Source organism: Saccoglossus kowalevskii, chromosome 8 (assembly GCF_978046115.1).
Source record: "Saccoglossus kowalevskii chromosome 8, keSacKowa6.1, whole genome shotgun sequence".
NCBI classification, from domain to species: Eukaryota; Metazoa; Hemichordata; class Enteropneusta; family Harrimaniidae; genus Saccoglossus; species Saccoglossus kowalevskii.
In genome coordinates, this window is record NC_140648.1 from 31,026,422 (window position 1) to 31,047,437 (window position 21,016).

General features: G+C 35.2%; 3 protein-coding genes and 3 non-coding genes across 6 annotated transcripts; 4 read left to right on the forward strand and 2 right to left on the reverse strand.

Annotated features, from left to right (window-relative positions):
* Positions 1–167: 167 nt before the first annotated feature.
* On the forward strand, positions 168–238 carry TRNAG-CCC (transfer RNA glycine (anticodon CCC)). The gene has a single exon. It is a non-coding gene; the product is annotated as a tRNA-Gly (tRNA).
* A 396-nt stretch (positions 239–634) lies between these two features.
* Positions 635–705, reverse strand: TRNAG-CCC (transfer RNA glycine (anticodon CCC)). Its single transcript has one exon. It is a non-coding gene; the product is annotated as a tRNA-Gly (tRNA).
* A 3,186-nt stretch (positions 706–3,891) lies between these two features.
* TRNAG-CCC (transfer RNA glycine (anticodon CCC)) lies at positions 3,892–3,962 on the forward strand. Its single transcript has one exon. It is a non-coding gene; the product is annotated as a tRNA-Gly (tRNA).
* A 444-nt stretch (positions 3,963–4,406) lies between these two features.
* Positions 4,407–9,792, forward strand: LOC100375563 (methyltransferase-like 26). Its single transcript, XM_002732264.4, has 6 exons — positions 4,407–4,896; positions 6,872–7,037; positions 8,064–8,123; positions 8,343–8,410; positions 8,518–8,596; positions 9,425–9,792. Exons 1-6 carry the CDS (start codon positions 4,703–4,705, stop codon positions 9,473–9,475), a joined length of 618 nt encoding a protein of 205 aa, XP_002732310.2. The 5' UTR covers positions 4,407–4,702; the 3' UTR covers positions 9,476–9,792.
* A 4,098-nt stretch (positions 9,793–13,890) lies between these two features.
* On the forward strand, positions 13,891–18,031 carry LOC100374515 (sialate:O-sulfotransferase 2-like). Its single transcript, XM_006813416.3, has 4 exons — positions 13,891–14,169; positions 14,968–15,129; positions 16,729–16,929; positions 17,603–18,031. The coding sequence occupies exons 1-4, from the start codon at positions 14,028–14,030 to the stop codon at positions 17,938–17,940; spliced, it is 843 nt and encodes a 280-aa protein (XP_006813479.1). The 5' UTR covers positions 13,891–14,027; the 3' UTR covers positions 17,941–18,031.
* A 1,194-nt stretch (positions 18,032–19,225) lies between these two features.
* On the reverse strand, positions 19,226–20,518 carry LOC100375708 (beta-1,3-galactosyl-O-glycosyl-glycoprotein beta-1,6-N-acetylglucosaminyltransferase 3-like). Its single transcript, XM_002732265.1, has one exon. It carries the CDS (start codon positions 20,516–20,518, stop codon positions 19,226–19,228), a length of 1,293 nt encoding a protein of 430 aa, XP_002732311.1.
* Between the last annotated feature and the right edge of the window lie 498 nt (positions 20,519–21,016).

Sequence of the window (21,016 nt, forward strand, 5' to 3'; positions counted from 1 at the left end):
TAAATGGTAATCAGCGTAAAATAAAGATTAAATTGTTTATTCTTGGAAAGACATATACATATACTTTTGAAATAAATCTATTGTTTATTGTATTCTTTGACTTTTGTTACAGTTAGTGAAGTGATGAAGTGAATTGATGAACATTTTTTACTTTTCTGTACTAGTCCGCACTGCTGGTGTAGTGGTAGCATGTAAGATTCCCATTCTTGCGAGCCGGGTTCGATTCCCGGGTAGTGCAATTTTTTTTTCTTTCCTGCTTTTTGAATGCAGCATATGTAGTAAATAATTCTAGCACAGCCACCATAGACCAGCAACACTTTATCGTTTAACAACTTGAATTATAGTATTGAAAAGAATTCTTTATTAACACCGTAAATATCATAGTGTAATGTAAACTTACTTGGAAAGATACGAACTACAATTCGAATACTTAATTTCTTCAAAATAATGAACAGAATTACTACAGTCATTTAGCTGATATAAGGCATATATATTTATAGGTATGTTATCATAACTTTTGGTCATGTGACCCATTGTTCTGGTTGTACTTTTGTTAATGTGATTCGCCATGAGAAAACGTTTTCCCATATAAATCTAAATGGCACGATTGCAAATGTGGGAATACAAATTTGAATGCACTGCCCGGGAATCGAACCCGGCTCGCAAGAATGGGAATCTTACATGCTACCACTACACCAGCAGTGCTGACGAGTTTTAATTTGGAACAGTCAATTAACAATTAATGCTCGATCTTTAACAGACATTACGCGAACGAGGACAATCCTAAACCTGTAGCTGGCGAATCCAGAAATTCGGTGGTGCCCGCTCCTATTGACGTGACTGAGGGTGGGTTGGGTTTGTCAATTGATTTATCATCTTTTTTTGCGGGCTGAAGGGGGCGCCTCCCTCTAAATCCGCACGTGTAGCTGACCATGTAACTTCTTTGTTTAGCCCCATGTATTGACCATAGTGCCTATCTTCATGATTTTACCTAAATATTTCCAAGATACTCGTCAAACGACGGTATTGTAAATTGTAAATCACCACTATCAGAATTAAAAGCGTTACATTGTCACACGGTAATTCGCAAGTAGATTCATTTCGAGAAGAAACACCCAAATTTAACTAAATTTGTTCAATTCTGGTGGTGGGGATTTATAGCAACAAAAATAATTCATCACAGCATAGACCCTCTGTTAGAGGGTCTATGATCACAGCCACATATTGGAGAAGGGTCACTTGACGCAAGAATTGGAACGTACGCGTATGGAAGCCGTACTCGAATTCTCAGTTTGTCTGCCTTCGTAAATATGTATATTTATTTTAAAGCCCTTTGCAAAGCGCTGTTGGTAGAACTATTTTCTATTTATATTTTTTTGCATTCCTTTTAAATTAGGGGCTCACCAATAGAACTACACAAACAGGAATAAATCAATTAGAAGTAGAAAACCACGTGACTGAAAGTACAAACACTCAATGAGGAATTGGAGTAGAAAACCACGTGACTGAAAGTACAAACACTCAATGAGGAATTGGAGTAGAAAACCACGTGACTGAAAGTACAAACAATCAATGAGGAATTGGAGTAGAAAACCACGTGACTGAAAGTACAAACAATCAATGAGGAATTGGAGTAGAAAACCACGTGACTGAAAGTACAAACAATCAATGAGGAATTGGAGTAGAAAACCACGTGACTGAAAGTACAAACAATCAATGAGGAATTGGAGTAGAAAACCACGTGACTGAAAGTACAAACAATCAATGAGGAATTGGAGTAGAAAACCACGTGACTGAAAGTACAAACAATCAATGAGGAATTGGAGTAGAAAACCACGTGACTGAAAGTACAAACAATCAATGAGGAATTGGAGTAGAAAACCACGTGACTGAAAGTACAAACAATCAATGAGGAATTGGAGTAGAAAACCACGTGACTGAAAGTACAAACAATCAATGAGGAATTGGAGTAGAAAACCACGTGACTGAAAGTATAAACAATCAATGAGGAATTGGAGTAGAAAACCACGTGACTGAAAGTACAAACAATCAATGAGGAATTGGAGTAGAAAACCACGTGACTGAAAGTACAAACAATCAATGAGGAATTGGAGTAGAAAACCACGTGACTGAAAGTACAAACAATCAATGAGGAATTGGAGTAGAAAACCACGTGACTGAAAGTACAAACACTCAATGAGGAATTGTTTAAAGATGTTATCTATTTTTCTACAAAGTTAAACATTGTGGTCCTAGCTGGTGACGTCCGAGTCCAAAAGAGAAAATAACAGTTCATTGCCCTTGGAGATATCTTTCCACATGTTCAATTCATTATTACTCAGTAAGGTATGTTTGATTTGTTGAATAAGTCTTGTATTGTAGCAATTCGCTGTGTTGCGCGGATCGCGTGGACGGCTTTCATGCTGTCTGCATGTACTAAGCTCAGTTATTAAGCATCCTTTTGACATGTAAGATTATTTTTATTAATTATTTTTTTATATTATATGAATAAAAATAATCATAAAGAACAAAAAAGGTGTATTTGAATTTATTCATCATAATTTCCCTCTGGCTGGAAAAAGCGTCACATTTCAAGATAAAGATTTCCATTTTAAAAATGGTTCAAGAAGTTTAGACAATTTTGAGGTATCTTTTTCTTTGTTTTGAATATCATGTAGAGTATGTTTTCCTTCCAATTGACAATATCTTGCACAACTTTTTTGTTTGTACATATATTATAATGGTTACTACGTTTTAATACCCAATACCTTTTCTTTTGGCATAACCGTTTATAATATATTTTTTAATCTGTTTTCCATTGTTATAAGTCCAAGATCACTAAGTATTGCTTCATTCGCTGTGGTTTGTAAAACTGATATAGGCCATAACAAATACTAGCAAAGCGCAAAATATAAGCATGTTCTCGGATAATTCGCCATAAAAATAATCAATTAAGTGAGAAGGTAAGTGGAATAACATTGCAGGAAAAAACTAACATACTTAGTATGCATTAAAAAAAGACGACCCTTACTTTGTTGCCTCATTTCGTATACGTAGTTGGGCATGGGCAGACACAATCTATCGAACTTTGTGAATATTTAATCTGCTATTATTTTTGTGAATTCTTTCCACCAGCATTTGACAGAACTCTGCTCGTGTCGATGATGGTTTGGATCCAAGAAGCGGATTCAAGTGGGTCAGTTTTCGGCTCGTACCCCCCAAAGCGTTCGGGCGTAGTTTTCGTCCTTTTAAACATATAAAAGCCAATATGCATGTTTCAGGTATATATTCAGAATATTCAAAGGGAAATGGCCTCTAGTTGGCCTTTAGAATGACGTAAACCAGCATGTTTATGCAATCGACAAAGACATGTGCCTGAGTGATGGCTGTAACACGGCTTGTCAGCGTTGTTAGACCGGGGGGGGGGGGGTTACAGCTAAAACATCATTCTGACGTGCAAATGTGAGCCATATATGCTACACAACCATGTCACGTGAAAACGCTTTATTTCCTCCTAAATGTGTAGACACCAAAAAAAAATCTTTACAGATTGTGAAAAAACAATATTCTATTCTATTTATAGTCCAAAACATGGGATATGGTTCCGATGATAAAATATACAAGCTGAATTTTGAATGAATCCTTGTATAATGTCATCAGAGCAACGAATCTCGTTAATTGGTTATATACATGTAAACCCTTGGACGAAAGTTACATCCTTGTGTGTGCTGGTCACAATTCGCTAAACTTGATTTTAAAAATCGTAGTTTTCAGATTTAGATGTTATGCCTGGTGCCACGGCCACCGTGCTGGTACCTACCAGTAAAACATGTTAGAATAATCCGTAGAAGCGTATTAAATATTATGTGATTGTGTTTTTATGTTATGTCGGCACTGCTGGTGTAGTGGTAGCATGTAAGATTCCCATTCTTGCGAGCCGGGTTCGATTCCCGGGTAGTGCATTAATAATTTTATTCCGACATTTTCAATCGTGCCATTTAAAGACTCAAACGTTTAGAGTTATTATATCGGATAACGTACAACCAGAGCAATGGGTCGCATAACCAAAAGTTGTGTTATCCCCAATTAACGACATTTATAAACATACTATTATTGGATACACGTTATAATTCTTATTTCAAAGTTACGCAATATCGAATTTCCGTTGTTGCGTTTTCCCAATTTGTAAAATTACAATAAATTAATAACTTCTTTACCCCATTTAATCTTTAAGATGAAAGTATGATATTTTAATTAGACAGCATAGTAATATAGCATAGAGGTTTAAATACTGTCCTGGGGTTACTGACCTGACATGAGTGTGACTTTGCAATCCCCCAGAACAAACTGTGACGGGATGATATACAAGTAACGCGTACAGCTCGGCGTTGGGGGCGCACACTCAATAACAAGATGGCGATTTGTGATGTAGCCATGAAGTAGCTTTTAGTATCCAATGTCCAATGTTTGCAGGTGAGACTAATGCGTCACACTGCACTGTCACTCTTTCAATTGTTGATTGATTACGTTTAAGAATAACACGTGGCCCGATGACACAGACATCGGATTAACTTTGATTTCCAGTCTGCGCCGTAACTGACCACCACCTGACATTTGCTGGATTTTCCGAGTCCGTCGCCTGAAATTAACTTTACCAACCAGATGAATTCTAATTGTAACTCGCTCCGATACTACTCCTAAAATGTTGCGATCGCCATCAGCTGACCGGAACAAGGAAGCTGTTGCCCAAATCCTCATGCATTACGCAGGGCTCGATAGGACTGGGTTTGCGTTGGAAGTTGGATCGGGCACTGGACAACATGTGGTTCATTTCGCAGCAAGGATGCCAAATATAACGTGGTTGCCAAGCGACATCGATGAACCATCCGTTACCAGGTAACATCTGTTTTGCTCATCATCACAATCACAGATGATGACATGATATTCACCAATCCACACAACCAAATACAAGTCATTCGTAATTCAGTTTAACTATCAGTAATTCAACTTTTCATACATTCAAAACAAAAATTATTAGCACTGTGTTCCAGTGGTTTGACTTATTATATCTGCATATTAGTATAAACAGTAAACAAAAACATAATTAAATAAGATACTAGTATTGTAAACCTTCTCGTTTTTGTTACTAGAAATTTTCGTGATTTGATTTGATTGCTTTTGTGACAACAAACATAAGTTTCCAAGGTTCTGTGTCTTTATTAACATATTCAAGTTGCCTGCTGAAAGACTTCACAGACATGCCAAATCAAATAGGAAATTCATAAAATTGTTTTGACACAAAATTAAATCTGTTTCACGGTAGTTTTTGATATAGTACAAGTCTAAATGTGGTAGATGTTATATTTATTTATTTATTTATTTATTTATTTATTTATTTATTTATTTATTTATTTATTTATTTATTTATTTATTTATTTATTTATTTATTTATGGTCACTAAAACCTAATAAATAAAAATAAAAACTGGTCAAAAATTAGAAAGTTACATTTACAAATTACAAGATTCACTGGCAATTAAACATACAAAAATACATAACAATATATCTATAATTCTACTTCATTATGAGGTGCTGCTGTCTTATTTTAAGGCAGTGTTTATTAAATTGTGACGTATTGATCTGTGTACTAGGAAGAATCATTATAGAAATAAACTCACTATAAACTGACAAGTTACTGAAAATATTTATGTGTTTGGTCGTATCTTCAACTAGATAGTTTTTGTTGTTGTTCATGCTTTGGACATGACATTATTAGATGGAATTCATCTTCAATTACCCTTGTACTACATAGGTCACATGTTCTCTTTTAATTGTTTTTTTTTTTTGGTTTTGTGTGCTGACCAGATTCAACTTATAAATTGTGATTCTCTAAATTTACAATATTGTCAATGTCTGTTATGTATTTTTTGAATGAATGAATGAATGAATGAAGTTTATTTCACTATAAACATATATACATATAATATTATACAAATAAATGTGATATATAAACAAATGAGTAAATAAAATTATGTAAATAAGTGTATAATTTGAATTTTAGATATATATTTTTTAGATATTTATATAAATTGTTTATAGTGAGGATCATGAAAATAGTTCCCTAGAACTAGTCTAGTCCATGACCCTTATAAAGAATGAACAAAATAAACAGTAAATAATAATATTAATAAGTCATATACAGGTACATTGTTGAATAGATTCAAAGTCTTAAATTAACAAAAGAGATGAAAGAAAATAAACTGATTGAAGCATTTTTGTCAATTACTTGGAGAAAAACTTAATCATACATATATAAGACATGGGTATGAAAGTGTATGATAATCGATGAAGATCTCACAAGGATTGAAGAAGTCACATGAAAAGTCGAGATGATCATAAAATCACAAGACTAACAATAGAAACCATGCATGTTGATAGCAATGTGAAGATATGCTTCACATTGTTTTAATACAAGCGTCACTCGTTTGCAGAAATTCTAATGCAAACTAGTGAGTCTAAAAAAATCTTATTAGATTTCTTTCCATTTGTTAATTGAACACTACCCGACAAATTGAATTTAATATATTATCACATATTTTAATTTAATTTTACATAAGGCAGTCCTTAGGTTTATACCCAAATTTTAGGCTTGACTAAATTATAATGTGAAAACAAACCTAAATAATTTAGGTCTGCCTAAATAAGTCAAGGCACGAAAAGGGAGCCAAGGCAGGCCCTATTTTTAATCCTTTGCTACATGCATATCAACCAACTTTATGATAATCTTGCATCGTCCCTAGTAATGAACGACTAATGAATCATCAGATAACAACATTTATAATTTATTGTCTTTTTTTACTCCCTTAAATTAGTATAAATTGTTACCTTCAAGTATATCAACTGAAGAATATATTACAGCCGATTTATTTAGACGTATCACAACCCGCCCATCAATGGAGTCCTCATTTGATACCGGCATCCTGTGATCTTATTGTGTGTATTAATGTTATACATATCTCAGCCATCACCACCACATCAGTAAGTATGGTTCTACTGTAATCATGTGTGTATTAATGTCTTACTTAAATATTATATTATATTCCTAATATGCAAATGAGCCGAAGGCAGCATAATCTAATCAGTTTATTTTGAGGTTCATGTATTGTTAATTGAAATTTTTTTTTTGGAACTGTGAATCTATTACCACCGTAGTTTGAGTTGGTTATCAACTGGCCTGTATTTTCACTGATGATTTGCATACTTTTATCAGTAATTACTATACAGTATGGGAACATAATAATAGAATCTCATGGCCTACGACTGACATTTGTGACATATGGAAAGTATTTACTTGTGATAGTGTGTAATTGGTTGCATGAAATTACAGTCACCAAGATACACTGCAACAGTCTTCAATACCTTACAAACGCCATGGCTTTTTGTCATAAATATATCATCTATTCAAATGAACTTGACACTAATAAGAGGAAAATGTTGACAAAATTTAGAATTAGTAACCATAACTTAGCATTAGAGGAAGGCAGATATTCATTTCCTAAGAAACCTATAAACAAAAGAATGTGCAATAACTGTGACACAAATTCAATTGAAGATGAAGAACATTTTCTATTGAATTGCCCAAAATATAACACACACAGGAAAAACTTCATCCAAAAAATTATGACGCTACTTTCATCCAACAAAAAAAATATACAGTTCACATATATACTCGCAAGCAAAGATCCTGGCATAATTAAAGAACTTGCCAATTATATTTACACAACAAAAAGATTTATTTAACATTTAAATATTAGTTACGCTCTTTTGTTTTTTTATAATATTTTTACATATATCTTGTTATTATTTTAAAACTCTTTTTTGCTGTACTTATCCTATGTAAATCTTTTTACATAGAGGCAATAATGTTATTTTTATTATTATTATTATTAATATTATTATTAAGCTCTACTAATTATGTTCTTACATGTATGTGAAAATGACACGCACACGGAAAACATGTTATTGTTCAGTCTACACATATATATGTATGTATTTATTTCACAGGGTTTAATAAAAGGTGCGGGCACTGTGTTAAAAAGCCATGGATTGTTAGTAATGTATGGGGTAGGTAAAATTTATGTATAAAATCCTAACCCATTTACTTCCCTCCCATGCCCTGCCCTCTCATTCCATGCAATTTTAGTATCCTTAGAACTTCCCATTTTCTTTCTTATTATTATTTTTTCTATTTTCCTCTCCCCCTTTATTTCTCCATTCGTTAAATCTTCTGTTACTATAGTAACCTAATATCTGACATTCTGTGTATTTCTTATTATGTTTTAGCCATATAAAGTACATGGTATTATAACTCCACACAGCAATGTAGAGTTTGATAAGCAGCTCAAAATAAGGTATACATGTTACATCAATTATTTTTAGTTTAATCGATCATGTATGTACATTAACCAATATTTGCATGATATATATTATTAAATAACATTATCATTTTATTTTTAAGGAATCCAGAGTGGGGTCTTCGAGATATAGATTATCTTATTGAAGTAGCTGAACAAAATGGAATGATACTAGAAGCAATGGTATGAATTTACTATATTTAAAATATTAAAATGCTGTCATTGAAAGAAAAAGGTTAAGTGGTTGGTCCAGTTTGGATCAAGTCTACAAACAGGGGGAGGGACTATTATTTCAGGACCTACATTGACCAATTTCTTTTACGTATCCAGTTTGTTTTTGAGTTGATCAAATATGGCCGATGTGCAACCATTTTTTGGATGTAAAATAAAATGTTTATACTTGACCATGTGTAAAACTGGTTCGGTGACTGTGCTACTTTCAATAAAACTTACTATGATGAACTATGATGACAGTACGTATTGGTTTGCGAGTCATGATATTTTAATTTTAAATGGCTGACTGGCAGCCATTTTTTTTCTACCATGTACAATTGCACATGTACAATTATCTGTTATGTTGAAAGGTGGTAAACAGACACTATATCACAAGATACATATGCTATTCATTTTGTTTTGTGGTCTGAATTTGGTTGACTGGTGGTCATTTTCGAGACTATCACCGATATAATCATACTAATGATGAATTTTGTAGCGTGTTCTGCTGTTAAAACTTTAAACATTTCAGGCTGCTTGACTCATTCGTTAATTGTTACAATATCTGTCTCTTGCTGTGCTACATCATTTGTTAAAATCGTCATTGATGTTATTGGTTGCCATAGTTACATACTGTTTTCATTTTCTTATATTTTATATTCAAAATCCTATGCTTAGTGGTATTTCTAAGACAACTGCCTTGTGAATATTTTCTTATAATGTCTAATAAGCTTTATTTTAACTACTTCTTTCAACCTCTCAGTGTCGCTGATAACATTTTGTTATTTCTCTTTGCAGCATGACATGCCAGCCAACAATAAAACAATTGTTTTTCGTAAAATCAGCTAGCAAACTTCGCAGTCCTATCCAGCTGCACTGCCACATTGTGCCTCGTGATAAGTGCCTACATAAGATGTATTTTGTGTTGGAAAGCAATAGTGTACTACAGCTGCAATGTGTGTTTGAAGCACTTACTGTCATACTGCCCTCTATGGCAGATGGCAGAACATTATCTGGACACTGGCAATGCTGTCTGTATTTGTGTTTTTAAGTGGATCTATTGAATAATGTATTATTTTTAGAATGGATGGTTCGATTCATATTGTGTGTGTTTTGTATCTATTGATTTATCAGGTAATTTAATTATGAAGTCTTTTTTTTCTGTATCATGCTTTATGGTAATTTGTCGTTCTTTGCATATATATGATAAAGCCAAGAGTACATGACCTCTTCTGTGATATAAAGTCCGACCACAGATGTTATATCTAACTTAAAGGGCGGTGGTCGTCCCGCAGCATCCTGTTTGAAATGGAACTCATAGTGATGTACAAAGCACATGCACATTGTTTGTTTACATGAAATTCGAACACACGATGTGCATTGATCATCGACCTTTAATATCTATTGCTCATAACGTCTTTAGATATATATTATGTTTGAGGAAGATTTTCATACTTTCAGGGAGTTCTGCTTAAATTTCTTTTCGGGAAAAGTGCACCACGTACCTAATTTCAAGTACAATATTCTATGATTTACTATGCCATGCGTGAATGTAGTACAAGTGTACATGAGTGATATACCTGGAAGTATTTATGAAAACAAAAAGATTTGACTTGATCTAAGTTGGGTCAGATTTGGAAACAGGACATAATAAATTTGATTGAGTTGACCTTGGTTATTCCTACTTGTGCATGTTAAATTATTGCACACTGATGCACATAGAAAATCTCATACTAAACCACAAATCTAAGTCACTTGGATTATGAGATATATAGTAATTCAATTTCCATATATGGTAATTGTGGGAATGATGTAAACATTTAATTGCCATATATGGTAATTGTGGGACTGATGTAAACAATGAGTTGTCATATATGGTAATTGTAGGAATGATGTAAACAATGAATTGCCATATATGGTAATTGTGGGACTGATGTAAACAATGAGTTGTCATATATGGTAATTGTAGGAATGATGTAAACAATGAATTGCCATATATGGTAATTGTGGGACTGATGTAAACAATAAATTGACATATATGGTAATTGTGGGACTGATGTAAACCTTGAATTGCCATATATGGTAATTGTAGGAATGATGTAAACAATGAATTGTCATATATAATTCTTATTCATTGGATTTAGTTTCCTCATGAATGGACAGGGTTAAATGACATCACAGTCCCCCTAGTTATATGTTTACTCGCCCCTAAGTTAATTATTTACAATTTCTGCATATATACTGTAAAACATGTTGAAAAAGCGGCATGCAATTTTAGCGAATTGTGGTAAAATGACGTAATAGCGAAATGTTGATTTGGCGAATCTCTCTTGGCATTGTTGATTTCTTTGCTTGGTGGCCATTTTGAATTGATAATAAAGTCATTAGCGACATCTTGAATTAGCGAATCAGTTCTCTCGCTAAATTCGCAAAAAAGACAGTACTTCAAATAACCTAATTTAACTCTTCGTTGTTTTTTTACCGATTTTTAATGTATATGTCTGCTTGAATAATTATGTTTAACACTTTGAGTGCCACAAATAAATTTTTGAACTAAATAGACATAATTTTCTATAATCTACCGTTATTGATAAAAAATTATGAAAACAATCTGTCAAAGATGTAACATTCTATTCTGTGAATGGCGACGAAAATTGACTTAGGCTCTCAAAGAGTTAAAAATTGTACAAATCAGGAAAATGGAATCTATTTATTTGTTTCTGTATTGTAAATTGTTATTACCTGAGATTTTCACAAAAAATTGTTGTCTGTATGACTCCAGTAATATTTTCAATGTGACTAAAGTAATAATTTCTTGGTGACTCTTGTAGTATTTTTACTGCTATAAAATTTTATTTTATTTTTGCCAAATTAATGAGAATTTGTCACAAAATGATAGAACTTGTATGTTGACTTTAAAGTTTGTTATTACACGCATATGACCTTCTTTCAGGAAAGGTCCCCTAGCTAAATGTTCATAATCACCCCTAATTTATATTAACTATTTGTTGATCATACCAGCTTTGTTCAGTCAAACAACCTGTTGATTATTCTCTGAATGATCACTAGATGGCGCCATACACACAAACCAGTGGAGCAGGATTCCACTGCTATAATTTATTTCATGTCGTGAAATTTCGTCAGTTTATCTGTGTTTCTGAAAACGTTTCACTATTGTATGTTTATGATAAAACAATTTTAACAATTGTTGTCATGGTTACGTGATTTATTAAAATCATAATCTTGTTTTACAAGATTACCCAGAAATAGATCTGTTGTGATTTTGTTCATGATTTGAATGATGATGATGATTGTTGTTGTTGTTGTTGTTGATGTGACAACTACAACTTTGTAGTGTGTTGTCCGGGAGAAGATGATGGTGAGAGGAGGCACTTGGTCTTTGGGGGTGCATAAATATGGGTAAACTTAGTGTAGTATGACAACCATTGATTATTATTATTATTAATGATAAATTACATTGTTACTATTCTTCCTTTTTCACCCAAAATACCGTCAATAAATGTAAAAATGTAGTAAGTTTGAATTATTTAAATGTGATATAAATGAAATTGAATGGATTAACTAAATTAAAGCAGCCTGGTATAGACCATATCGCGTTTTAATAAAAATAAAAATTAATGGTTGATACACGAGCTAACGGTCCTTGAATTGGCCGACCCTTAGTTTAACAAGCAACCTGGTCGACGTAGCAGGGCATTTTGTCAATTAAAATCTCACCAAGAAACTTCACGGACATAGTTCCGAATGTTTAGAAACCATTGTCATTTGTAATCCTCCTGAAAGAGAAACATCATAATGATTTAAATTCATGAATTGAATTCATACTATATAAAGCTTCGCTCAATCGGCGTTCTGTGTGAGGATGTGCATAATATTTATTTTTGTTGTGTATTGGTCTATTTTATCGTAACATGACGCCTCCCCGCAATGCCTTCTGGTCGAATAGGCGTGGTGTCAAAATAAAACGTGGCGATACGTTGACCGGGAAAATTATTTCGGAAAGCTGTCAAATAACAACATGCTGGATTGGACGTAGCGTGGCCAATCTGGTGTTTCATTAAGACAAAACAAACACACTGGGAGCGTTCGCACTATGGTGGTGTGTAATTGACAGGAAATGACGTGTATTGATGACGTATCGTGAATACGCAACAGATGCGTACAAGAGCTTTTGTTGATGCTTAAAGGGCAGCTGAAAGTGACGGATTACATTGGACAAATACCACTTTCGCAATTCCAACAATTGCCATACAAACTCCTTTTTTATTTATTTTTGATCCCGTGAGAAATTTATTTTAAATTATTTAATTGTGAAACAATATTAGCTATGTGGTTTACTTTGATTGGTTCAAAGGGTAATTCAATCTATGTTGTACAATCAGTGTATGAAGATTGTGTTGCCTTGGCTACCGAACTATAGGGCAGTAGTTGTCCAGCAGTACGCGTTAAAATGTTGTGTGAGCAAGCAAAGAAATAAAGTGTATATTTCGAATGGGACCCACATCGGACATGACGTCCACTACCTTTTAAGGTTATCAAGAAAATACATTTTCAGCAATATATAATGTGGAAAATTCTTGTTATTATTGATCAAAGTTTTATTATGTTTGTTGCACTGTAAATTATTCAAGCACGTTAAAGTACTTTTACTCCTAGCGTGACATTATTATCTAAACTTTGAATTAAACAATTCAGCATTCCCCCCCCCCCATGATTATATAGTTTTGCAGACTAGTCCAACACTATAGTGATTGTTATTTGTTCGTGGACACAGTGCACCATCACGTATTACGTGACTATCTATCGCCGACTTTCGTGATGTTGGCTCCTTGTACGGGATTCGCCGGACGGTTACGAACAACACGACAGTTTGTTTCTGAGTGTGTCCGTAGTGGTGGGGTGGAGTGTTAATTATACTAAAAGAATCGATCATCGTGTAAGTCAGCCTTCATTCCCAAACTCGATAAAAAAAAATTCACTTGTGAATCTAACAGTGAATTTCGAAAAAAATAGGATGACATTGCGACAGAAATACGACATCATTAAAAAAAATATGAAAATATTTTTGCATATATCTTTATTAAGTGCATCCCGTGGAAGTGTAAGCAGTGCCAACAAGCACACTGATACTACAACAGTACAGAGTATAGAGTACTCGTGCACAGATTGGCGTATTGTAATTACAACGAACACCGCGCCAGCTGTCACGCGGGGATTAACGAACAGACAAAAAATCAGGAAAAAATATATTCTTTCCGTCAGCATCCATCACCAGTCCAGCCACGGTACTGCCCCACACGTGGCACTATCACAGAGACACTGCATTGGAAACAACCAACCCGTGTAGTCCACTTTTTTTTTCATTCCTATCAGCCACAAGATGATTTTTAGGAAGTTTCTCCGGACGATTCATTATAAAGCCGTTTTTGCTGGCGGGTTGTTGTTTATTTTAATATTATTACTAGTAAGAACCGACGATTCATCGTCCAACAGAGGGCTATTATCAGCCAATTTTCTCGGAGGTAAGTAGAAATATATTTATTTCACATTTATTTAATTATAACTTGAGATGTTACAAAGTGGACGACATTAGAAAAACCGCGTTAGAGGGGCGATATTCCAAAGAAAAATTGTAACAAGTGTCCGAATAAACAGATTCGACCTCTCAACCCTCGAATATGTAAATCGCATGAATACAGTGTTTGAGTACTTTGTAATGTGCTGAAAATCACGTTTTGATATTTTTGTCTACCACGGACACGTAGTACACGATGATATTTCAATACTACCTAACCCTATATTATGTGTCTACGAACACGTAGAATTTAATAAAATTGAATTTTCGACATACTTGTGTGAGAAAGATACGCGCATTAGATATCCAATCTACACGAATTCATGGCACAAAGTTGTTAACAAGAATTTCCATATTTATCACAATATTATTTTTCACGATCGGGTGAAACTAACCACTGATATATAACTTTCAGCTGACCAGTACACGTATGTGAACACTCAGTAACACGCTGGTGGCCATTGATGAGACTCCTATATCACTGAACTGACCTCCCTTGTCGCTATTGCAGTATACGGAATCAGTGATTTCACGCATTGCTGTTGTATTCCAAACTGTAGTTTTTCAAATTCATCTGCTTTGAAGTTTGGACACAAGTGCTTTTAGAATTTGTGGTATTTTAACTTTTATATTTGTATTCCACGGAAAACTGGGGCATGCACACAAAGTCAAGTTGACAATATTAATTATCACAAAAAAAGAGAAAAAAATCATTGTTTTTATAATATATTTTTTCTTGTTGTAGATGGTAAGTGTTCGGTGAGGTTTGCCGGTCTCCACGAGCGCCCCTTGGTTGCGTTGACCAGTTTTCCTGGCTCAGGCAACATTTGGGTACGACACCTAATAGAAAGGGCAACTGGCATTTACACTGGAAACTGTAGACCAGATAAAGAACTTTTCAAAGAAGGTAAGATTAAATAAATTAAACCGACATACGCATACAAACATCCGCAAACGCACACTATACATATACATAGTCTATGTACGTGGCAAGCAGTGGCAAGTGGAGTCAATATTCCGTTTTTTATTCAGTGCCATATTTGTGTACGCGTCATCAGCCTGTGACCTAAATAGAGATTGTAAACATTGTTTATAATGTTACGTGGACGAATTGCTGTCACATATTCCAATACTTGATCCAATAAAAAATGTGTTTAATTTATCACATACACATATTTAAATATAACATTTTGCCCCCAGTACAAATTGATATTTCAATATTTTTATTGATTTCGGCTTGATTTGGTCTATTTAAGAAAAAAATCGAATGTTTGGCTACAGTAGCTTCAAAGCAGGATTAGTCAATACAAAATACAACCCCCAAATATATTCAAATATTGATTAAAATACAAATTAATAATGTTGGTGAACTGTGCCACCACCCGTCGCAGGTAGCAACGTCACATCCTGGCCATTACACCACAAATCCCCGTAAGCTGATTGGGGATATTATAGATACAACATGGCGCTGTAAATGCTAACATTCTATAACAAAAAGACAAATTGTTACAGTAATACAGCATGCATGGTACGATTGTATCCCAGGATATTTGACATTACGTTCTGTCTATAGACGTTATTTTCCGTGATCGCTGAGATACACCGGGTTTCATGAATGTGCGAATTTGTTTAATTTACATTTATAAATATTTATACAATTTTATCCCTAAAGATCATCGCGCCTCATTCAAATCCAAAGAAAATGTTTTCATTGGCTCTAGAGACCAGTTGGTTACGCCCTTTACCCATGAATCTTTGCGGGGTTTCATCAATAATTGACCGCTTTACTGTCATGAACGCAAAATACAGATTCCATCAAATTTGTTTGAAACCAATTTAAATTAATGACAGCACAAGTTGTATCATTATTTCTTTGCACGGAACGTTAAGTTGCGAAAGGGAGTCAGTGTCAAAGAAGAGGTTAAAGGTTATCTCACCTTAGAGGAGTTATGAAATTATAAACAGCATTTTGTAGTATTTTAAATAGATCACATTCACGCCTTCGTGAAACCTAGTGTATACTAGTATTTTAAATAGATCACATTCACGCCTTTGTGAAACCTAGTGTATATATTGTTCAACAAAATAATTATAACTGACGTACTTTTGTTTTGTATTTTTTCATAAATGGTACGCTGATTTTATACAGTTTTTAACCTCTAAGTAGCCTTTGCTGCCAACACCGTATTGACAACGGATTATACGTAACATGTTGCAGCCATGTCAGTTGCCGGGATTTATTCACAAGTGATTTATTTCATAGAGTACAAATATAAAATAAGAGCTCATAAGCAAGAAAAACATGTCTGATAATTTGTTTCGAATGCGCGTGCGTTTATTTTTAAACGTTATTTTCATGAAAATTGAATTTTAATTTTCGTTTCTGACAAAAACTGTTTAAAAAACGTTCATACTCATGTCATGTTTTGCCTGTTTGACGTAAACATCGATCTTAGAGCCAATGACGTAACTATGTTTAACTTTTCGGTATTTCTATTATTTTCAGGGTTCGTGGGGGAAATTGAACACTGGAGAAAGGGCAAAACTATTGTGGCTAAAACGCACGGATACGAAGAAGGTCACATCGCCGAATTCCAGGCCGCCATACTCATTGTTCGGAACCCATACAAAGCGTTGATTGCCGAAAGAAGCCGTAAACACGCTGGTATGCACTCATATCCAACTCAAGGAAGTTTCTCAGGACCAGGTAAAAAAATTATTATGCGTTATTTGCCATTTATGTGCTGGTGTTTTCGTAAGTATAATATAAAATATACACGCACGGATTGTTTGTCAAGGATTTAATGTGTTCCATACTCTGGCGAAAATTGAGGGCTAGGCAATTGTTTCTACTGAGGTGGCTACGCTAGAATAAGAAATAACCTACTAGTACATGAGGGAAGGCTCGGGGCCTACATTTAAAGGGTGGTAGTCGTCGTGCTGCGCATGTGCGACATTTGTGTTGATAAACATTGATTTTCCCACAATCCAATGCGCTCTCCTAATGGAAATCACAAGTCTGAGGTTTGACCTGGGCGTGACTTGCTCTAATTACCGCCTATGACTTATTCGATACCTTCCAACTGCTTCCAATCACCTAAACAATACCTAATTAAAGTTGGAAACGTCGCAGTTGTGCTCGTTGATCTGTGCAACAGTCAAAGTCTCCATCTTTGTTTTACATGAGACCCATACATCTCGCGCATGCGTGGCCCGACGACCACTGTTACTTCACGCAGCAAACTAACAGCATAATTTGCCCAGTCACGCTCACGTACAGGATGCATCATGGTCTAACCCTTCTCTATAATCCTGTTACAATTTTGTTGTTGTAACAGTAAAATAGCATAACACATGATGTGTCAATCTCTCTATTCCAGAATGGGAAAAACACGTGGCATGGAACGCTATCTACTGGGAGAGGATCATGAGTAACTGGTTACAGAGCAGTATCTCTCACATCGTCATCTATTATGAAGATATCAGACAAGACCCAATAGTAGAACTAGAAAAGATGACTGATTTTCTCAACACGACTCTATCGGATAGACTGGACTGTGTGAAGAAGGATTTAGAAGGTCGTTTTCATCGCTCCGGTGACGAGGATTTGGGCTATGACCCCTTCACCCCAGAAATGCATGCGGATATTGACCAGCGAATTGGACGCGTCAACGCCGTTCTTCAAAGCAAAGGCATGAAACCAGTTTATACAGCGTAAATACGTCAACACTCCGAGAACAAAGCCTCGCCCATCAGTACTGGGCATCTATCACCGAAAGTTCTACATTGGCCTGTATTTTAAAAAAGAAGCACACGAAAGGACATGTTATAGACAGCCTGGCAATGAATAAACCACTGGGCTTGCCGTTTTTTGTGCTCGAATTGTGTTTATACAGTGATGCCAGGTCTTGGAAGAAAATTTGTACATAACCAATTATTATTTGCTAATTTTACAAAGACTGGGTTGTTCACGGTACACACAATATGAGTGGGTGGGTGGGTGTTATTCTACCTATGGGTATAGAATTGTTCATAGCGATATAGTCACGGGTGACTTTTGCATACACAAAAAAAAACATTCCACAACAATGTGTTTAATTTCACGATGTTCTTTTATTTATAACGGATTTAGAATGGTGATGGAAACCATTGCACGTATAAACGATTCCTGTTGTTTGGTGGCGCTGTTCAACACGTCTCACTCTGGACTCAGAGCGCCACCATACAGGTAAAACTGCCAATTAAAATTCTACACGCAAACAAATACAATAAGACAGCAGTATAATCATGATATTTTGCCCCTGGTTTAACATTTTATTGCCACTATGACGTCATTCTCGTCTGTTACACATTCTGATTTAAATTTGATAACATATATTAAGTTATGTTTATATATTGAAGTATTTGTAGTGACGTCATTATATGAACAAAAAAATCATTTTTTTTTAATTATTAGTCAGCTACTTTATAGTAATACAATATTTGTATTTAATGATAGTAGACTTCAGATTGTGGAATTGAATAGAGCTATATACAAGAAACAACACACATTGTATTAAAGAAATATATAAAACTCACGTGACGTTTAAGTAATAACTTTGTGTGTTGTATAGTGTTGAAAGTGCGTTGACATGTATATGTCCTTTAAAGCGAATGTGTGGGAATTATAGGCATGGGTTGGAGAATCGGTTGTTATGGGTTACGGTTAGAAACGGGGTTATAAAGTTACATTTCAAAGACTAGCATTTCCGGGTTTTTTCCAGAATTTGTACACTTTTTGTTCAGATAATCGGGTTAACAGCGTGAAATTTACTACTCACTGATATTATGTTTCCCGAATAATCCACTAAACATTCACAACCCAATTAGTATAGTATGACCAAACAGCTACTGTGAAAGTACGAGGATTGACAATCATACAAATTGACTGATTGCCTGCCTGAAGTTTCCTGCAGTAAACCCTCAATGTAAAAACGCAATAATGGTGTCTGTTTTCCGGTCGACTAAAATGCCCCATCAGTTGTCCATTTGAAAGAAGTGGAATCTATCAGTCGTTTCGACGCAAACCGTCTATAAACATGGAGATTGAACACACGTGGGTAGAGTGACTTGGTTTTGAGATACCGTTCTATACAGTAACTTGGCAATGGGTCGTATTCAATGTCGAACTTACTGGCGAACAAATGTGGCTGCTTGATTAACCATGGCAGGTCCCCAGCCCCAAATATACATACATCGTTGACCATTTTACCCAAACAGAAAGCCGAGTTGTGCCATATTTTGGCTCTTGAGATAGCCATCGCGTTGTGATTGAAACCCCCCGGTGCTTCGGAAAGACGATTCAGAGTTTGATAGAAGTGTTCATCCGGGCAACTAGTATCTGAGAGCCAATCAAACAGCTGGTGTGAAATCTCGCTACTCTGGACAAACTGGACGAAGTTTCGCGAGAGCGAGTAATTCGGTTCTCCTTTATAGATGGTTAGATTCCTTGGCGGTGAGCGCTTTCTGATGTCACTCGTTTCCACGTGTTCTTTTGTTTGTTTAAAGGCGTACTCCTGTCTGAATGCGAAATTATTGTCACGAAAACTTGCAATGTCATTCATACCTTCGAAAACCTTTAGAATCTGAACTATTTCAAAGTTCGTCTTGAGTGGAAAGTCAAGTTCCGACAAATTTATTAAGTATTTCCAGCCATGTTCTCGTTCGAGAAGTTCTTTCATGCACATTCTTTCAGCCACCAACACTTGGGCAGAACACCAAGAAACTTTAGAGGGCCGAGGAACAACAAACACGTTTCCAAAGCAGTTGGTGATACTTTGTACAGCGTTATGAATATCCAAATCAGATTTTGCATCTACATGAATGCAATAAATATTATGTGGTCGATATATCGTGCGTAAAAGTTGCTCCATTTGCGCAACAGATCTGTATACCAAAATGGAAAACGCCAGCGGAAACTCTTTCTCCTGCTTATTGACCAAACCTCTAAAATATCCATGATTGTCACGAAATTCACGACAATTTTTAGTGAGTTCACCGAATTTAACATCGGGTATTTGTTCTTGTTGCAATCGCTTCTTGAACTGGAGGGCCTTTGGAGTGCGATCCCACATTTCCCTGGTCATCGCACCTCTGCACGTTTTATCTGCTTCAGTCTCATTCAGATTTGGTCGCCTGGGAGGTAGAAAAAACGACGTTTTGGACTTATCCTTCGAATCGTGCTTGTTCTTCATCCTAGCTACGTGGATTCCACCTTCGTCTCCGACGCAGTTTGCAAAATTTGACACCGAACACATTTTGCTTTTGTGGCGGGCAGTATATATGAATAGGTTTACTATCAAACAGAAAGTCACGATCGCAATGACTATCACCCTCTTCCGGTACATCTTCAATCTATATTTCCTTAACATTTGGGAACTTCCTTATGTTGAGTACACTCTAGACAACACTTCACCGCGAATTTCTTCTGAAAAGTACAAAATTGAATTTCGTGTACCTGCCTGTGGAGAGACATACACTGGTTTTGTTAGTAAGGCCAATGCCTATCGACCCATAGTATACATTGCAAGTAACTATCAACAGGTTGCTCATTAGAAATCTTGGAGGCTGGAGAATTTTTCCCTGCTAATATTGTGATATGTTTTTCCTTCGTTTAACAAAATCCTCCAGTCCATCAACCAGTTTTCATAACAATAATATTTAGTAAATTACATAATAGAACCTGATGGAATTCTTATCAGATGTACTCACCGATTAATATTTGGAGAAAACAATATTTGAAGGTACCACATGTA

Coding starts and splice junctions, on each gene's coding strand:
- LOC100375563 (XM_002732264.4), top strand. CDS start 4,703: ATGTTGCGATCGCCATCAGCTGACCGGAACAAGGAAGCTGTTGCCCAA. Junction 7,038..8,063: donor CAGCCATCACCACCACATCA/GTAAGTATGGTT, acceptor TTTATTTCACAG/GGTTTAATAAAAGGTGCGGG. Junction 8,597..9,424: donor GAATGATACTAGAAGCAATG/GTATGAATTTAC, acceptor TTCTCTTTGCAG/CATGACATGCCAGCCAACAA.
- LOC100374515 (XM_006813416.3), top strand. CDS start 14,028: ATGATTTTTAGGAAGTTTCTCCGGACGATTCATTATAAAGCCGTTTTT. Junction 14,170..14,967: donor ATCAGCCAATTTTCTCGGAG/GTAAGTAGAAAT, acceptor TTCTTGTTGTAG/ATGGTAAGTGTTCGGTGAGG. Junction 15,130..16,728: donor TAAAGAACTTTTCAAAGAAG/GTAAGATTAAAT, acceptor TATTATTTTCAG/GGTTCGTGGGGGAAATTGAA.
- LOC100375708 (XM_002732265.1), bottom strand. CDS start 20,518: ATGTGTTCGGTGTCAAATTTTGCAAACTGCGTCGGAGACGAAGGTGGA.